We start from the raw sequence: 15,657 nt of genomic DNA on the forward strand, positions 1-15,657 counted from the left end.
GTCTCAGAAGTAGCATGTGACATCACCCAGCCAAATAGAAGAAGAAAAATGGGATCTAAAGTTTCTGGGTGATGCAAGCAGGATAACCTCACAGCTGCAGGGGACTCTGTCTCTTTTTTTTTGTGTGTGTGTGTGAAAGTGTAAAAATGCACACTCAGTTTTGGGTAAGAACTAGGCATTTCTCTAAGAGTAGGAAATCCCAGACTGCCATTTTAAGGAAATTCCAGTTGATTTTTAAATGCTTCTAGATGCCATCAAAGCAATGGCAATTTCAGCTTGGGGATGCTCATTGTCAAATGTTCATTGTCAAAGGGTTTTGATCCAAGAAGTTGAAATCTAACTTCAAGTCTGAAAATTCTGTTTCTTGGCATGGAGCCTTATTCCTTTTTAAAACACTGTACTACTTTCATGTTTTATCAGTGTATAATAGGGAAAGTGAGGAACAGATATAATGTACTACTGGAGTAATCAGACAATAAAAGAATATATAAACATGGGATTTTGGTGCCCCCCCAAAAGTAATCAGGAGCCTTTAAAAGAGACTGGCCCTTTGTGTCTCCAGTCCCCTTTGTAAATGAGGTGACAGTATTTCCCTCCTCAGCACTTTCTAAAAGCAGCACTTTCACTTGAAAACAGCATTTATTTTTAACAATTTAGCCTTATTCTCTGCAAGAGCAAAGAGGTGTTAAAACGACCATTAAAATTTAAAAAAATTAACCCAGACATTTTCAGAGTGCTGGTCCCACACATCTCATTTCCTCTGGCAAGTGTGGCCAGCCAGGGTGACCAAGAGACCCCAAAATCACCGGGATCCAGCCCAAACCACTGTCTGGCTGATGATGCCCTCAATGGGCCCTGCCAGCTCACAACTTCCCCTCAAGGAGAGATCCCCGTGGGGATCAGGCTCAGAAAGCCTGGATCTGACCCCAGCTATGCTCCTGGGTGGCTCTCAACAAATCATTTCTGTGGATCCCCAGTCCTGTCTTCCCCTCTATTCATTCAGAAAGGGCAGCCCATCCTGAGCAGTGTGTGAGTGATGGGCAGCACGGCTCACATCCCCCTTCGGTTCAGCAATGCAAACTGGTGCCCGAGCAGAGCAGAAACACCTCCAGCCATGGAGACCCATTCATGTCTGCTCACACCCCCCTAGATCCACCCCACAAACCCACAGTAATTCTCCGACGCGCAGAGCTACAATTGCAACCACTCTGAATACCAAAAAAACACCCAGCACCATGCATCAGTATTACCTGTGCCAGAGGACGGTGGCGTGACAGACCCCGGGCTGTCATCTTCTGGCTCTGACACCGTCACTGTTGGTACCACCTCATGGCTCGGCTTCAGGCCGGCTTCCAGCTGAGTGGGGCTCGACTCTTTGCTGGCAGCTTCCCCGGCACTTTCTATCTCAGTGAGCGTGATCTGGACAGGGGCTGTAACCACAGAAGCACTGTGCTGATCTCCAGACCTCGTGTCTTCAAGTAGGTCTTGTTCTTTGGCTGCCTTTGTGCTCTCCAAAGCCGTCCGCTGAGGTTCAGCAGTGTGGCTGGACCTGGTGGGTATTCCCCGGTACTTATCCGTAAGGCCTGGGCTCTCATCATCTGAGTCAGGGTCATGTTCTTCTTGGTATTTTATTTCTTCTGATCTACTTATGTCCATGTATTTATAAGCTTCTACTTTCATGGGATCTGCCAAGGTTTTATCAACTTCAGTAGACTCTGCAGGAGTCATCTCTATTCCCGAATCCGAGCTAAACAAGCCACGGGACTCAAATCCAGTCACATCTTGAACAGGATGCCCCAGCGTGTTAAACCCCTCCGTGCTGCCTGAGCAGGGAATGGGGCTGTTTTCCTGCTGATAAATGCCCGTGAAATAGGTGGAGTCCCGTGGGGTGGTGTAGTGGACGTCTGAGATCAGAGAGGTGTAGAAGGAGCTGTCGCCCCCGTTGGCAGTGGAGCCATAGTCAAAGAGATGTGATGAGGCTGTGACACCTAAAGCAAAGACACAAAACCAATGCACAATGAAGAGACAAGTGCCTGCATGCATCAATCCTTCTGCAGAGCTGTACTTACTCCCCGCTGATTTTAGATTCGGTTTGTACACCAGGCTTGGCTTTTCTTGCAAGCTCTTTGGGACTGTCTCTTACTATACCTTTCGGCAACATAGTGGCACATCTGTCAGACGAGGCTTCCAGCTGCTGTTTTATCTTAAAATAGCTATAATGATCCTGATAGCTAAGAGTTCCCAGCCAATGTTTGCCCAGACTGTACATAAAAATCTTAAGTGACAGCAATCCCACAACCTCCCTCACAATGTGACTCAGGGGCTCACCATCCAGTATCTTTAAAAAAAAAATTAACATTCAATACAAAAACAATCCTAAGCAAAACAAAAAAAAATTTTTTTTTCTTTTTAATACAGAGAAATGGAGGCATTTCACCTTAAGGAAACTTTTCATTAAGAAAAAAATTCTTCTGGACAGCAATTGAGATGGAAAGTTAGTAGGCAGCTTTAGGTTTCATTTTCTCTTTTAAGAATAGCCACGCTAAATTTGTGAAGCACCGGGGCAGAGATTAAAGATCCTCATTTAGTGATTTCCACATGCCCAGAAAGCCGTATCCTGTGTGCATCATCTACAAAGGATGCCAGCATGAAAGTGGTTAAACCTCTACCCACACCCATGCATCCTTTTCATACACTGCCTCTAATTCCCTGTCATGCTTTAAGTTCCTGGGGATGATGCTCATTAAATTACAAACAATGGTCACTCTCTATTTGCAGCATTAATATAAAGCACAGCTCGATGACAGGAACAGCGAGATCCCCCATGAGGGAGGCGGGGAGAAATTTTTATAGGGACTGAGGGAACAGGGATGTAGAGGAACAAATCTACTGTCTGTAGGAGCTGGTGCCTATAGGAGGGCGGTAGCCGGTTAACCACTTGTGTGCTGAGGCACGCTGCATCACAGAGGCTTTCTCTGACCTCTGCTCATCACCCTGCAAGGGATGTGGGGCTCCTGACCTGCTCCACATGTGCCATGTCCTGGGCTACCACACACAGTGCAAACTTAACAGTAATATTAAAGGAACATTGCTGCAGCTGCAAAGCCAGAAGCTGGGAAATGTCAGCATGAAAGATCCTGAGCTACTTGCATTTGGTTTTCTTTCTTGTGCACATACATAATGATACCATCTCTAAATACCATCACAACTATTTTTTCCCACAGCCCTCCATGCATTAGGCACGTGAAGCTCATTTAGTGAGCCCTGATGCAATCTTTTTTCCCCTTTAACACTATTCAGAGTGTAGTCTCAGGCTTTATTTTACTGCACAACCTCACTGGGTTTGACAAGCACAACCCAAGCCCTGCACAAAGGAGAATGACCATTTCATCACCCTATTTTTGCATCGTTCAGTGCTATGACAGACTTGCAAGGAACTTCTCTTTCCTGGGCCACTTTGAGAGTGGCAATGGCATGCTCCTCCTTTTGCAAAGGGAAACCTGGTTGCATAGGGAAAAATCAACCCAAGCGTGCCATACCTTGCTTTTCAGCCTACCTACGCTACCTGCTCCTTGTGTGTCCATCCTCACTGACTCTGGTTGCTGCTGGTCCCCCACCAGCCCATACCGCTCATCTGCTGCTGCAAACACGCTGCTGACTGCGGCTCCATCCCCACACCCTGGGAGCCCACGGCCGGGAACTCGTGGCAGCTGCCTCTGCCGTACGAGAGCACAGAGCAAAGGGTGCTGTAGCTAGCACGTGAAAAATTATCATCACCACTCCCAGTCATTCCCAGCCTTCACAGTTTGCTCTCACCACTGTGGAGCGCTGCATAGAACTCTTCATAGAAATACTGATGATCAAGCCAAGATTTTGTTTTGGAGTGGTGAGGGCCCCTGCAGGGATTTTTCCCACATATGTGAACTTGGGACATTTTTTCCTCTACGTAACTTTACATTTATCTACTCTAAATTTCACCTTTTTTTTCTGCCAGCTCACCCTGGGCTGCAAGATCCTTTTGTAACTTGCTGCAGGCAGCTCTCATCCTCACTGCTCCAGATGACTCAGACTCATCAGCAAAGCTACGTGAGAATGGAGCCTAAGCAGAAAAATCACAGTGAAACCAAAACAGAATTAAGGGCTAAGATGGGATGCCCAGCACCCACATCAGGTCCTACCTGAGGTCATCCAGTGCCTCACAAGGACAACTTACACCCAAAAAACATTTCTAAATGATCAGTAAGCAAAAAGGGATAGGTTCTTTTTCTTGCAAATATTTTTCTTGCTGAATTTGCCTTCTTGAAAATTATCCATAAACAGGCTTAGATTTTCACAAATGTGTTGGTTAGCTGGAATTATCTGATGCATTGTTTATGCCAACATATTTCAGGCTGTGAATTGCTGACTATAGACTATTCACGTCTGTTGCTGCCAGTGTCTGCTGTTTGTAATTTACTATTTGTGCTGGGTGAGTGGCTGTCTAAATCATGGGGTTTCAGGGCTGCTCTTTCATTAGATGATTCCTCAGTGCCTACTGGTCCTGATCCAAAGCCCACCGAATTCACTAGAAAAGTCCCATTGATTCTGAGTGGCTTTGGACCAGCCCAAGATGGCTGTGCAATGCTTTCTGCTCTGGGTGCTCATGAAAGGACGCTGTCACAACACCATCAGTGAGCAAAAATCCATTTCTACAAACATCCCGCTATTGCTAGTAAAGAGGGAGAACAAACAGTCAAAGGAGATTGTAGTTGCATCAAACCAATATTTACGGATGCTGTTTGCAGCTTTCACTTCTGCTTTGTCCACAGTATATGTGAGCCAGATGCACATGCATTTGCAGCACTTAGTAATGCTGATCAATAGAGCAGTGAAAGGGTTTCTAATGCATTAGTGCCAGGAGCTTCATAACAGGAGTTATAGCAAGCCAGGAGAGCTCGCAGGAGAGGGCTACTGTGATAGAGAGCCTGGAAAACTATCATCTTATTCTTTATGTTATTCATCAGCACAAAGAAAAAAAATAACCCTGAAATAGTCACCAACAGAAACCTCACTTCACATTTTCAATTAGTACAAAAATCAGTGCTGTAGCAGATACTAACACAAAAACTGATTTTAAATGGACTCACTGTCAATCATAAACCTTTTTTTTTTTCTGCAGTGTTTTGCAAATAACAATAAAACCAGAAAATGCATTTCTTACTGGGGTTCAGGAGGAAGACAGAGAGTTAAAGGGCGTGCGAGCATGTCCATGCGCATGTGTGAGCAGAGAAAGGGTTCACATTAGCAGGACAGAGGGATCCCAACTCTCAAGGCAACTGCAGAGTCAAAAGCACTGAAGACAGCTGAAATTGCCTAATTACTAGGATTTAATGCAATTCTCTATTTCCACAGGGAATTATTTAAAGCCATTGGTAAAACTGCCTCTTATTTGGGAAGTGTGAATCTATCAGCTATTAGGCTGGCTATTAAAGACATGGAAACCTGTAATAGCTGAGCAGATTTTTTTCTTGAAGAATAGTGTATTCAGAGCCCGGTGATTAAGCAATGCCCTCTCTGACTTTAAGTTTATTTAGTTCAATATCCGTGGGAAGGAGAAGCCTTGAATAGCACTGGTAACGGATGGCAGTATCAGATCTGAATTTACCCTTGTTACAAAGGGTTGGTTTTTTTTAATCTGGATTTCCCTCAAATGTGCCCAAAAACTTGCTTGCCAATTCAGGTAAAGCAAAGCTATTCAGTGCCTGATGAGAGCAGCAGTCATACTTTCTTGTAATACGAGCCCCCGGGAAATAATTTCACTTCCTGCAACCAGCTAAGTAGTAATGGGTCTGATTCAATCATTCGAGCACAGCTGAGATGCTCAGCAAGTTACATGTGTTTTCATCAACTGTAAAGGAAAAAAAAAAAATAAAAATCAAAAATGACTGTTTTGTTTCCTCAGAATAAGTGAGTGAATGCTCCAGAAATCCTCTCCTACGGCACTGGATTTACAGCTATTTAGCAATTGACACAGGGAATAATTTAGAAATCATTGGTTCCATGCAGAGTAACTCTTAATTTAAGAAAGACAGCTGAAGCCCAATTTGGATCAATGCAAGCTGAACTGCTGCAGCACACTGGAAGAAGAAACAAAGTTAGTTGAGGATAACAGAGAAGAAAGAGCTAATTTAACTACAACTGATTTATTTATTGTTTTTTCCCCAACGAGAGCATGCTCAGACTTCTTAAAGTTGATCACTTCAGAATAAAATAACCAGTTTCCACTTTAACCTGCCTTTCTTAATCTTCACATGCAACTCCAGTGACCCTCAGTGGCACAGACTGACACAGAAGGACATGAAATTTCAGTTCTGTAGAAACTGCTGGCAAACGTGCAATGCAAGGTTCGGTATTTATTGTGTGTCAGTGATTTGGTCATAATTATTAATTTTTCAGAAGAGGAGAGGGGGAACTAATCTTTAATTAGATGATGCTATTTTTACAGCCTGAAGCTGCACTGAGAAGAGGAAGGATCTTTGGTAGCAACTGGAAGAATCAAGGTTTCAGTGACCTTTTCAGACAAAAGCAGAATATGGTGAGCAAGCTGCTTTCCAGCAAATTCCTGAAGTCTTTTGAATAGTTGGCTCTGACTTTTGCTTTGAATATTGAGCCTCAGGAGTTGTTACCAGCTACCCCAGTGCTGCAGGGCTGCTAGCTCCCAGGAACAGTTGCCCCAGCTCTCTCCCATGTCCATATGCAACACAGCCTCTTGGAAACAAGGTCCACCTTGTGTTTGGACAGTCCCTGACCTGTGTTAATTTATGGACTGGAGATAATAACGAGCAAAGCCCCATAAACAAGGGGAGTACTCTTGTTTGACTGGTCCCAAATGATGCTAGAGGGGCTCTCAGGCCACGTGTCACTCCCAGTACCCTGACGCTTTAGGTGTCATCCAGAGATTTTTAGATAACAAAGAAGCCAAAACTGAGCAATAAGCATTCTTCAGCACAGCAACTTTGCTCTGATCCAAGACTCCCAAAGGCACCGCAGAGCTCAGAGATATGCAGTGACTTTCTTTCAGCACTTAGACTAAAGCCTAGGTGTTGGAAAGATAGCCTATATTGTCTTGAAGGCTTAAGGAGGTGGTTGACTACTTTGCTAAGCTTTTTATTTTACAATTACCGTCTTGCCTAAAAAGGCTGATTTCAAAGCAAGACTGTGTAAATCCAAGGAGCCATCATGGCATCCCATTACACCTGACAGTGATGCAGGAGAGTCCCATTGCCCAGACCTTGCCACCACCTAAACATCTCTATCAGGAGATCAAACCACAGCTTAAGGTCCTCTCTAATGACCAGTACAGACCATGTTTTCTAACCCCACATCAGCAGCTTATGTTCCAGCTTCTCCATTTTTATCATTCGTCCATGACCATCAGATAGATGCATCTTCCTGCTTTCTTCCAAATACGCGGCAAAAGTAACTATCAAACAGTACTGCCTTTTCCGTATCAAATTCACAATTTTGTCATCAGCCACTAGCAAAAAGCCTGTGCTTGACCTTGACTTCTTTTTATTCCCAACTTATCCTTTAAAAAGGAGAAAAAAAGGGAAATACTTTTTCCTATTCTTTTGGCCCTGACACATGATATCTCACCGTTTCTCTTCAGTTTCCCAACTCACCCTCCTTTTTAAAACTTATATTGCCGTACTATGTTCTCATCTGTAGTCATATACACATTTATACAAGTGTTCAGTCTTTTATCACTTTTCCACATCTCTCTTCAGTACTCACATGTGCCAGCAGTCCCAAGTCTATCTCCAAATACAAAGCACACCCTGTCTTCTTAGATCCAGACCAAGATGTTTCCTCCTCTCTGCTTGGCTTCAAGTCCAACTCAGACCTCAAGAAAGATCCACAGATTTCCAAATGTCCTTTGCTGGTACCACTCCAAGCAGCAGCAGCAGCAAGGTCAGCTTGCAAGAGTGGCAGAGGTTTCTCTCAGCCCCATGCCAAATCACACAATGCTTCAAAGTAGGCTGGCTACCCCCAGGGATATCTGAGTGTACCACTTGGGAGCCGTGCTCTCAGTTTTGCAAGACCCTTCTCCAGAAGGGTTAGGATTTTCTAACCCAAGACACTTCAATATCCATGCAAACCTCAAAAGTACTTGAGCACCTGCATGTCAACTCAAGTAGAGCTTGAAACCCCGACAGCTGAGACCCCTCATGTCACGTGCAGGCATCACCATACTGTGGATATCACCACTAAATCAGCTCTCGGTCCCCCCTGGATTAGCCCTTCTGCCCAGCCAGAGCCAGCGGCCAGCCCTGCGCCGTCCTACCTCCAGATGCTAGAGGTTAGATGCAGAGAGCAGCAAGCTGCTCGCAAGAGATCTGCATTAGGCATGCATCCCTGGCAGCAGTGCCAGCTATTCCCAGCTGCCAGGAGATGGTGCTCTTTGTTTTAGCTCAGGATTCGCAAACCCACTTTACAGGTTAGCAACTTCTTTTCCTCCAGGACTCTCATGATCCTGACTGCAGGAAAAATATAACTCTGCAGGTCACAGCATTCGCCATATTCCACGAATGGCCATATTCCAAAAGTCATTCTGGGATTTATTAGCACGATAGAGGCTATAAGAAAACTGGATGTAATTGGAAGGATACATGCTCCTTTTCTATTATCGTTGTTATTTCCCCCTGGTTCTCTGCATGGGTCCTGAATGTGTTGGGGAAACTCAGAGCAGCAGGAAGGCTGCTTCCCGCTATCTCAGAGCAGCTGACAGCTCTGCGCCTTAGCTCCTGGGGACAGGAGTGAGTCAGTGCACCAGCTCTGCAAGTTATTCATCCCTCCCCTTGAGATCTTGCAGCAGCCAGAAGAAACACTGCCATGCAGAGAGGCAGGTGCTGTCTCCTGCACAGGTAGCACAGCAAAAGGACAGGGTGGCAAAACCAGGCTGATTTTCTCTTTACACTCTGGTAACTCCATTGACTTCACTGAAGGGACTTTTGATTCATCCCACCCAAGATGAAAAGCAAGTCCTAAACTCAAAGAAGTTAATGATATGCTCTGATGCATGTCAAACCCCTCCTGCAGGTCAATTTGCAGAGGATGTGAGTTACTGCAGCCTCCTTAAAATAATCTAAGGTCTAAAATAGACTTTAGCAGTCTATTGTAAGCAGGCATTGCAGCTTCCAGTTCCAGGGCTCCCCCCATCTCAATCCTCCGTATGCTAAATATACAGGGGTCAGCTGGGATCCCAGCTCCCAAAACCTTGGCTGCTGAGGATGAGCATCCTTTGTCAACTCACCACCTCCTCATAAGCACAGGGGCTAGACGGGGACAGAGGGGTGCAGGGACAAATTGCTTTTAGGATCCAACCCCTGAAGGCCATAGCACCTTTGGGAGCTTCAGTTTGGGGGCTGCCTGGTTGAGACAATCTCCCCAGCAACTGGTGTCAGGTCACCATCCTGTTACACCAAAGTGTGGTTCTTCCACGTGGCTTCCCAAGACCCTGACTGGGGGTTTTAATCCTGTGGCCCCAGCTGAATTCTGATTTCTTCCAAAAACTGGGCAGGAACAGGTCAGGTCCTGGCTCAGCTGCTGAGTGCTACAGCCCCATCTGCAGGAGGGATGTGTAGGAAACAGGGATGAGCATTTAATAAGAGTAAGACAGATCCACTCTGGTAGATGCAGGATGCACTGCACTGCTAGCACCACCATCCCAGCAGGCTATTAACAGCATCTTTTTTTTTTTTTTTTTATCGCAGACTCTGCACCACAACAGCTATCATCTCCCTGCCAGCACCACTCTGAAAAGATACCAGGGTCCACCTTTTTGATGCTGCTGAGTAGGCACTGTGGGTATTGAAGCCAAGTCAAACAGAGAAGTGGAGCTTGGTTTGATGGTGCTGAATATCCTCAGTTCCCATGGACATCCACAGAGCTCATGGCATCTGACAGCAAATGCTCAGCAGATCCCCCAAAGCCAACCAGCCGGTGTGCAGAGTGAACCCACAGTAGATGATTCAGCAGTTCCCACTCCCACATGCCCTCCAGGCTTTCTGCTTCAAAAAAAATGTTCTCAGAGAGCTTCAATTTGACCTGGCAGTAAAACCCTGGTATGAGGTCCGTGACAGCCCTCCCGAGCACTCTAGAGAGCATGAAAAATTATTAACACTGAAGAAGACCCCTGAAAGGAACACAAGAACTGTTTAAAACATGCATAAAGTTGCAAATGCTCCTGATAGAAGTGCAGCTGCAGATTTACATAATTATCAAAAAAGGATACAAATATCAGTTAGCAAGTTTTAACAAAAATTTGGTTCAGGAAAAAAGCAGGTTTTCAATCCTGTGGTAGGGGTAATGTGACTGGTCAGTAGGGTTCAGCGACATTAAGGTACTGCCTAAAGTGCTATCAAACGCACTTTGCTAAGGATAATTAAACCCCATTTAGGAGAAAAATCCATTCTTATTTCATTGTAGTCACATTTCCCCTAGAATGATCAAACTACCACATCCCACAAAAATACTCCAAGCACTAAATGAATTAGCACCTAAATCATGCTTCTCAGTGACTTAAAACAGGGCCCAACTCCCTTCAGAGCACTAGATACCCAAGTATTTCACAAAATTTGGATGTGTTTGGCTAAGTCTCATTCATCATTAAGTTCTAAAACACTTAAATCCCACTGCAAACATGATTTAGGAACTTCAGCTATTCACTACTTTTACCCCCAGATTGCTACAAACCAGTCAGTCACTCTCCAAGTGACCAACCAAGAGACCAGGTTGTCTTTCAATAGCTCCTGCAGAAACACCTTCTCCCCCTCCCCAGCCTCCATCTCAAGACTCTGCCACAGGAACCTCCTGCACATCCAGCTTGCTGTGTCCCAGTGACTTATAAATTCAGCTTCACATGATTGCTGTAAGGCAATCCACAGCCATGCAGCTGCAGATTCAGACTTTGCCTGGAAAAGAGAAAAATGCCAATACCAGCTGCTTTTGATGCTGGGATAAACCTAGGACAGAAATCATTGCCCTGAAGCTTCAGGCTCCTCCACACCAGAGGAGAGAGGGCTCAGCAGAAGGGAGGTAAAAGCCAGCACTGGAGAAGGGCTTCTGCTGGAATACAAGTCTTTGAAGGAGAGTCTGATATGTATCTGGAGGGACTGATGAGTTCTGTCTATGCCACCTGACCACACCATCTCATAGAAATAAAGCTATTAAAAAATAAGAAAAATGGAAAAAAGGGTTGCCTTGCACTTGGACTGGGCTCCCCATCCCCCAAGGTTGAAGCTACCCCAGCAGCATGAATCTTCTAGGGAGACAGAGCAACAACTGCAATGAAGTTCAGCTGAAATCACTGAGGGATCTCGAGAGGAAAATTAATTTTGTGACAATGCATAACACATACAGCAATGTGTCAGGCACGGTAATTCAGAGAGAAAACCAGCTGTCAGGCATTGAGGACTGGGGTAAATCGGGAGCGACTCCACTGAAGGTACTAGAGTTACACCTGCATAAAACCATCACCAGGGAAGGGAGTACAAGGCCCTGGGGGACAACAGAGTGTGAAGACAAGGCATTACTGGCCACAAATCAGGATCAAATCTAACGCCCAAGGGACAGCAGGGAAATCTAGGTAAGAGAGGATAGGCAACATGAGGCTGATGCAGGCCAAAGACAGAGTTCAAAAATCACTGTCTTTTCATCTGAGATTTTCCCGTTGCAACATGACCTGTGCCAGAAAGACCAGAGAACCAGCATATGCTGGCTCCTGGTGTCTACCTTTATAGGCAGCAATAGAAACATTAGGAGAAAAGACCCTGTGTAGCATCGACTAGAATCCAAAATATAGAACATCAAGGAGGAGCGAGAAAATATGAGCAGCATCAGAAAATATTTTTTGAAAAGAAGAGAAACTTGGAGGTTCTGCTGAGGCAGGTGAGGCAGCAGGCTCTGATCCAAGCATTAATGTGGTTTCTCTGCATGTTAACAAAATTATCTCTATTTCTAGAAGGTGGGGGCACCAAGGGTGCATCTGAAAGTCAATCAAAGTTTTCAAAAGCATATTAAAAGTTAAACCTCTCAAAGTAGTGCAGAATGTGGGGCAGAATCACTGCAGTCATAAATCAGCATCAACCTGCTGGCTCCAGCTTCTGCTTAAGGAGGATCAGGCCATATGTGCTATAACTAATGTTATAAATGTCCTTGCCTTCAAGGTCTCTCCTTTATTTACCTGCCACTATGTCTCTTCTCCTGTAAAAGATGAGTTTACTTCAAGCAGAGACAGAGAAAATCCTCCCCCAGACATCTCACTTCCCTGAAGGATGTTTTCAGAGACTTATCCCACCCTTCATTCTACTTTAGTGAAGAACCGATACAACTACAAACCCCTACCTCTCCTGACTGTGAATACATGACACCAAAAATATTTGCCCACCCAGGAGATCAGCCAGCAAGTTTGAAGTCTGTACTGCAAGAGGAGGCATAATTAAGATTTCAAGGAGCACAGGTTAGTTTGACTGTCACCCTCCCTGAAAGCCCAGGAGATGCTCCTCATCCTTCCTTACCCAGCAGCTATCTCTCTCCATTTCTAAGGCTTGAAGGGGTCATGTAGGACCTCGGTGGTGAACTGGGGCCTGGTCAACAGGCTGGCTTGTCTTTGAGCACCTTTCAGACACCTTGGATGTCACCCCCAAGCTCCTCACTCCTGGATACCCCCAAGCTGGCTGGGGGAGAAGGGAAGGAGCAGCTCCTCTCCCCTCTACACATGCACACCATGCAGGCAGACTCACCCAGTTTCCTGGGACAAGGAAACCTAGGACATGGGTATCTTTGGCTCTGGCCATCTGCTGCAGCCAGCAGAGCAGGGATAGGGGCAATTGCTTTGCTCTGGGGCAGGCGGCTGCTGATCACCGCCGCTCTGGAAGAGCAGAGGAAAGCCAAGGCAAAGTCACACCTCTGCTGTTTGCAAGGGGACTCAGCCCCACGCAGTCGGAGTTGGTGGCTAAATCACAGTCTTCTGCAGACTTAAAGACAGCGGAGGCTGCACTACAGAAAACTTTTGAGGTTGTGGCAGAGCAACCTTGATTCAAACCAACCATTTGCTGGAATTATTGTGTATTATTAAAGCAGGAGGGGGGCAGCAGCTTGACAGCAGCGCCAAGACCAAACTGTGACAGGCACTTCTCTCTGCATTCAGCAACACAGCCTGGTGTTTGGCTTCACGAGTGAAAAGCTGGGGATAATTACGCAGATCATGCTGCCTCATGCAGCTTTCCTAGAGTCTCTGCCGCACAGGAAGGGTCAGCTTCCAGGTAACTGTGGAAGCTGCAATGAAAGGCAGGAGCAGAGCGTTCTCCTTGTGCTCTCCTCCTCTGCCCAACCTCTCATCTGTGCGCCAACGCTGCTGCTGAAGCCATTCTTGTGAAGTGGTTATTGCACACCACTGCCTCACCCACATCTGCTGGAAGATTTCTATTAAAAGCTCCCATGAAAGCAGCTTTTCAATCACAGGGAGGTCTGTTTTCCTCCAAAGGATGTCCCTTCCCCCAGTGAATCATCTAAGACTCCAAACCTGAAAATCTCTGACTTTGCTGCCATCCTTACCTTAGAAGGGGCATAGAACACTGAAATAGTTTCCTATGCAGCCCAGGGAGGGTTCAAATCCTAAATATCAGAGGTTTTTAAGAGTAGTTACACAAGTAACTCTTGACTGCTATCAGCAGAGGAGCTCCTTCTTGGGGAGACAGGACAAATAAATGACCTCCAGAGCAGCTCTCCTGGTTTGGGCTCTGGCATGAGCTGCTTTTGGAGAACAGCTACACAACAGTCAGACTTGCAGGTACGATCACAAACAAGGACCTCTCCAGCCCAGCAGATACACGAGATAGAGTGCTTCATCTGAGAAGAAAGCAGCTTCTAGATCCAGTGCTGGACAGGACATCCCTGCACATATTGCTGATTCACCTATAGCTTTGTGCCAAAATAATAAACATGTAAAAGAAAATATGACAAGCAGTTTTTCTGCTGTTTTCAAAGAGATAGAAGGGAACATCCAGAAAACGTCAAGGCAAGTGAAGCAATATGTCCTCTGGGAAACGCCTATTTCAAGAGTCTACCACAGTGACAGAGTCAGAAGGCATTTAAAACATGACTACTAGGTAAGATTAAGCATTAGGTTGTGATTAAAAAAAAAAAATAAAAATCTAATAGCTTTCTTGGCTATAAGCTTGGTGTTAGGAAGCAAAGGAAAAGTAGTGAGTGTTGGAAATTTAAATTTCTCTTGTATTTTTGGCATTCAATCCTCTCCGGTAATCAACTCATAACAGGAAATCAGTCAATTGGACGAAGTGTTAACAAGGGAATTAAGACACTAAGATATCCTGCAGTGAGTTCTTCACATGCAATATCAAATACTGACTAATCATTCATGGCATTCAAATCTTCAGCCAGGGTAGTGTAAAAGCATCAGCAGATGACACCATGCTCAGGGATGTAGCATATTTCCCCTTGGCAGAAGCCCAGAGTGCGAGGGTGTATGCGGAGCTGCAGCCTGAGCATGATGAAGTGCCCAGGCAGGGCATGAAAGGAGGCAAGAGGCAGCCCAGGAGCAGACAGCAGAAATCAGAGCTCATGGACTAATCCTGCAATGTAAAAATAAAGAAGGTCCCGTACAGGGATGGGCAGGGCAGGGAGAAGAGACTCCCACTATTTATCCAGCTATTTATCTGTAGCTTGTCCTCTGGCACAGATAAACCAGGAGCCAGATATTTTTGTGGTTTGTTTTCTTCATTTAGGATATACATGGAAAGATGCAAAGAAGCTACTGAAGATGCTGGTGGCATAAGTACTGGAGGGCAGGACACCTGGGACCAGCCTGGAGGAACAAACACCAGAGATACATTTACATTGTACAAAAGGGGGCAGGAAAAGGGAGAACAGGATCACAGTCTATAAATACCCCCAAGGTACCAGTGTAAGTGCAGGGGAAGGATTAGTCACAGCTTTAGAGGATGGGAGGAAAAAGACCAATGGCTTGAATTTAAGATATAAAATTAAGCTGCATATCAAGGTGTATTTCTTGATGGAAAAGGGCAGAGTTGTGGAATAGGGACCACAGGGCATGCCCATATACTGTCTCCCCATTACAGCACATCTGGATGGGCCTTAGCTGGAAATGAACTCCAGCTCTGCCCTGAGAGGGGGAGGTTCCAGATGTCTTTTTCTGGCACCACTGTTGATAGCCCAATTTTTGCCTCTTGTACATTAGCACTTCAGATGAAGTTTGGCAAGAGAGAAAATTCAAGGGAAGCAATTCTGCTTGGAACTGAGCTGTAACAGATTTTTTTTTAAGTGAAACACAAAAACAAACCAATAAAAATCATTCCAGGTCAAATCAATTTAATTTGACCTGAAGCTAAATGTCAGATCTGGTTTACAGAAAATTTTGAATATAAAAGGGAAACAGTGTGCATCAGAGTCCCTTGTGAAAGCACACACAACATGGTACATGCCGGGGGGACTCTGCAGGATGGCCGTCATTTTCCCTACCCCACCTCAGCAGCAGCTAGCAGGCTGCAGCTCCCTTCAGAGTCAGAGAAGCATCTTTTATCTTCTTCCCAAGCCCAGCCACTTCAGCACAGCACCCAAATGACTGAAGTTCACAGG

The 15,657-nt window shown here is 45.4% G+C and overlaps 1 protein-coding gene across 1 annotated transcript in view; it reads right to left on the reverse strand.

The window, feature by feature from the left end:
• Positions 1-15,657, reverse strand: part of RTN1 (reticulon 1) — a 120,726-nt gene that overhangs the window by 51,968 nt on the left and 53,101 nt on the right. Inside the window, exon 2 of the mRNA XM_032983972.2 lies at positions 1,251-1,988. Coding sequence (XP_032839863.1) covers positions 1,251-1,988 — 738 coding nt within the window. The remainder of the gene's footprint in view (positions 1-1,250; positions 1,989-15,657) is intronic.

The sequence above is a fragment of the Tyto alba genome, unplaced genomic scaffold, assembly GCF_018691265.1.
Source record: "Tyto alba isolate M040663 unplaced genomic scaffold, T.alba_DEE_v4.0 Super-Scaffold_29, whole genome shotgun sequence".
Taxonomy (NCBI): domain Eukaryota; kingdom Metazoa; phylum Chordata; class Aves; order Strigiformes; family Tytonidae; genus Tyto; species Tyto alba.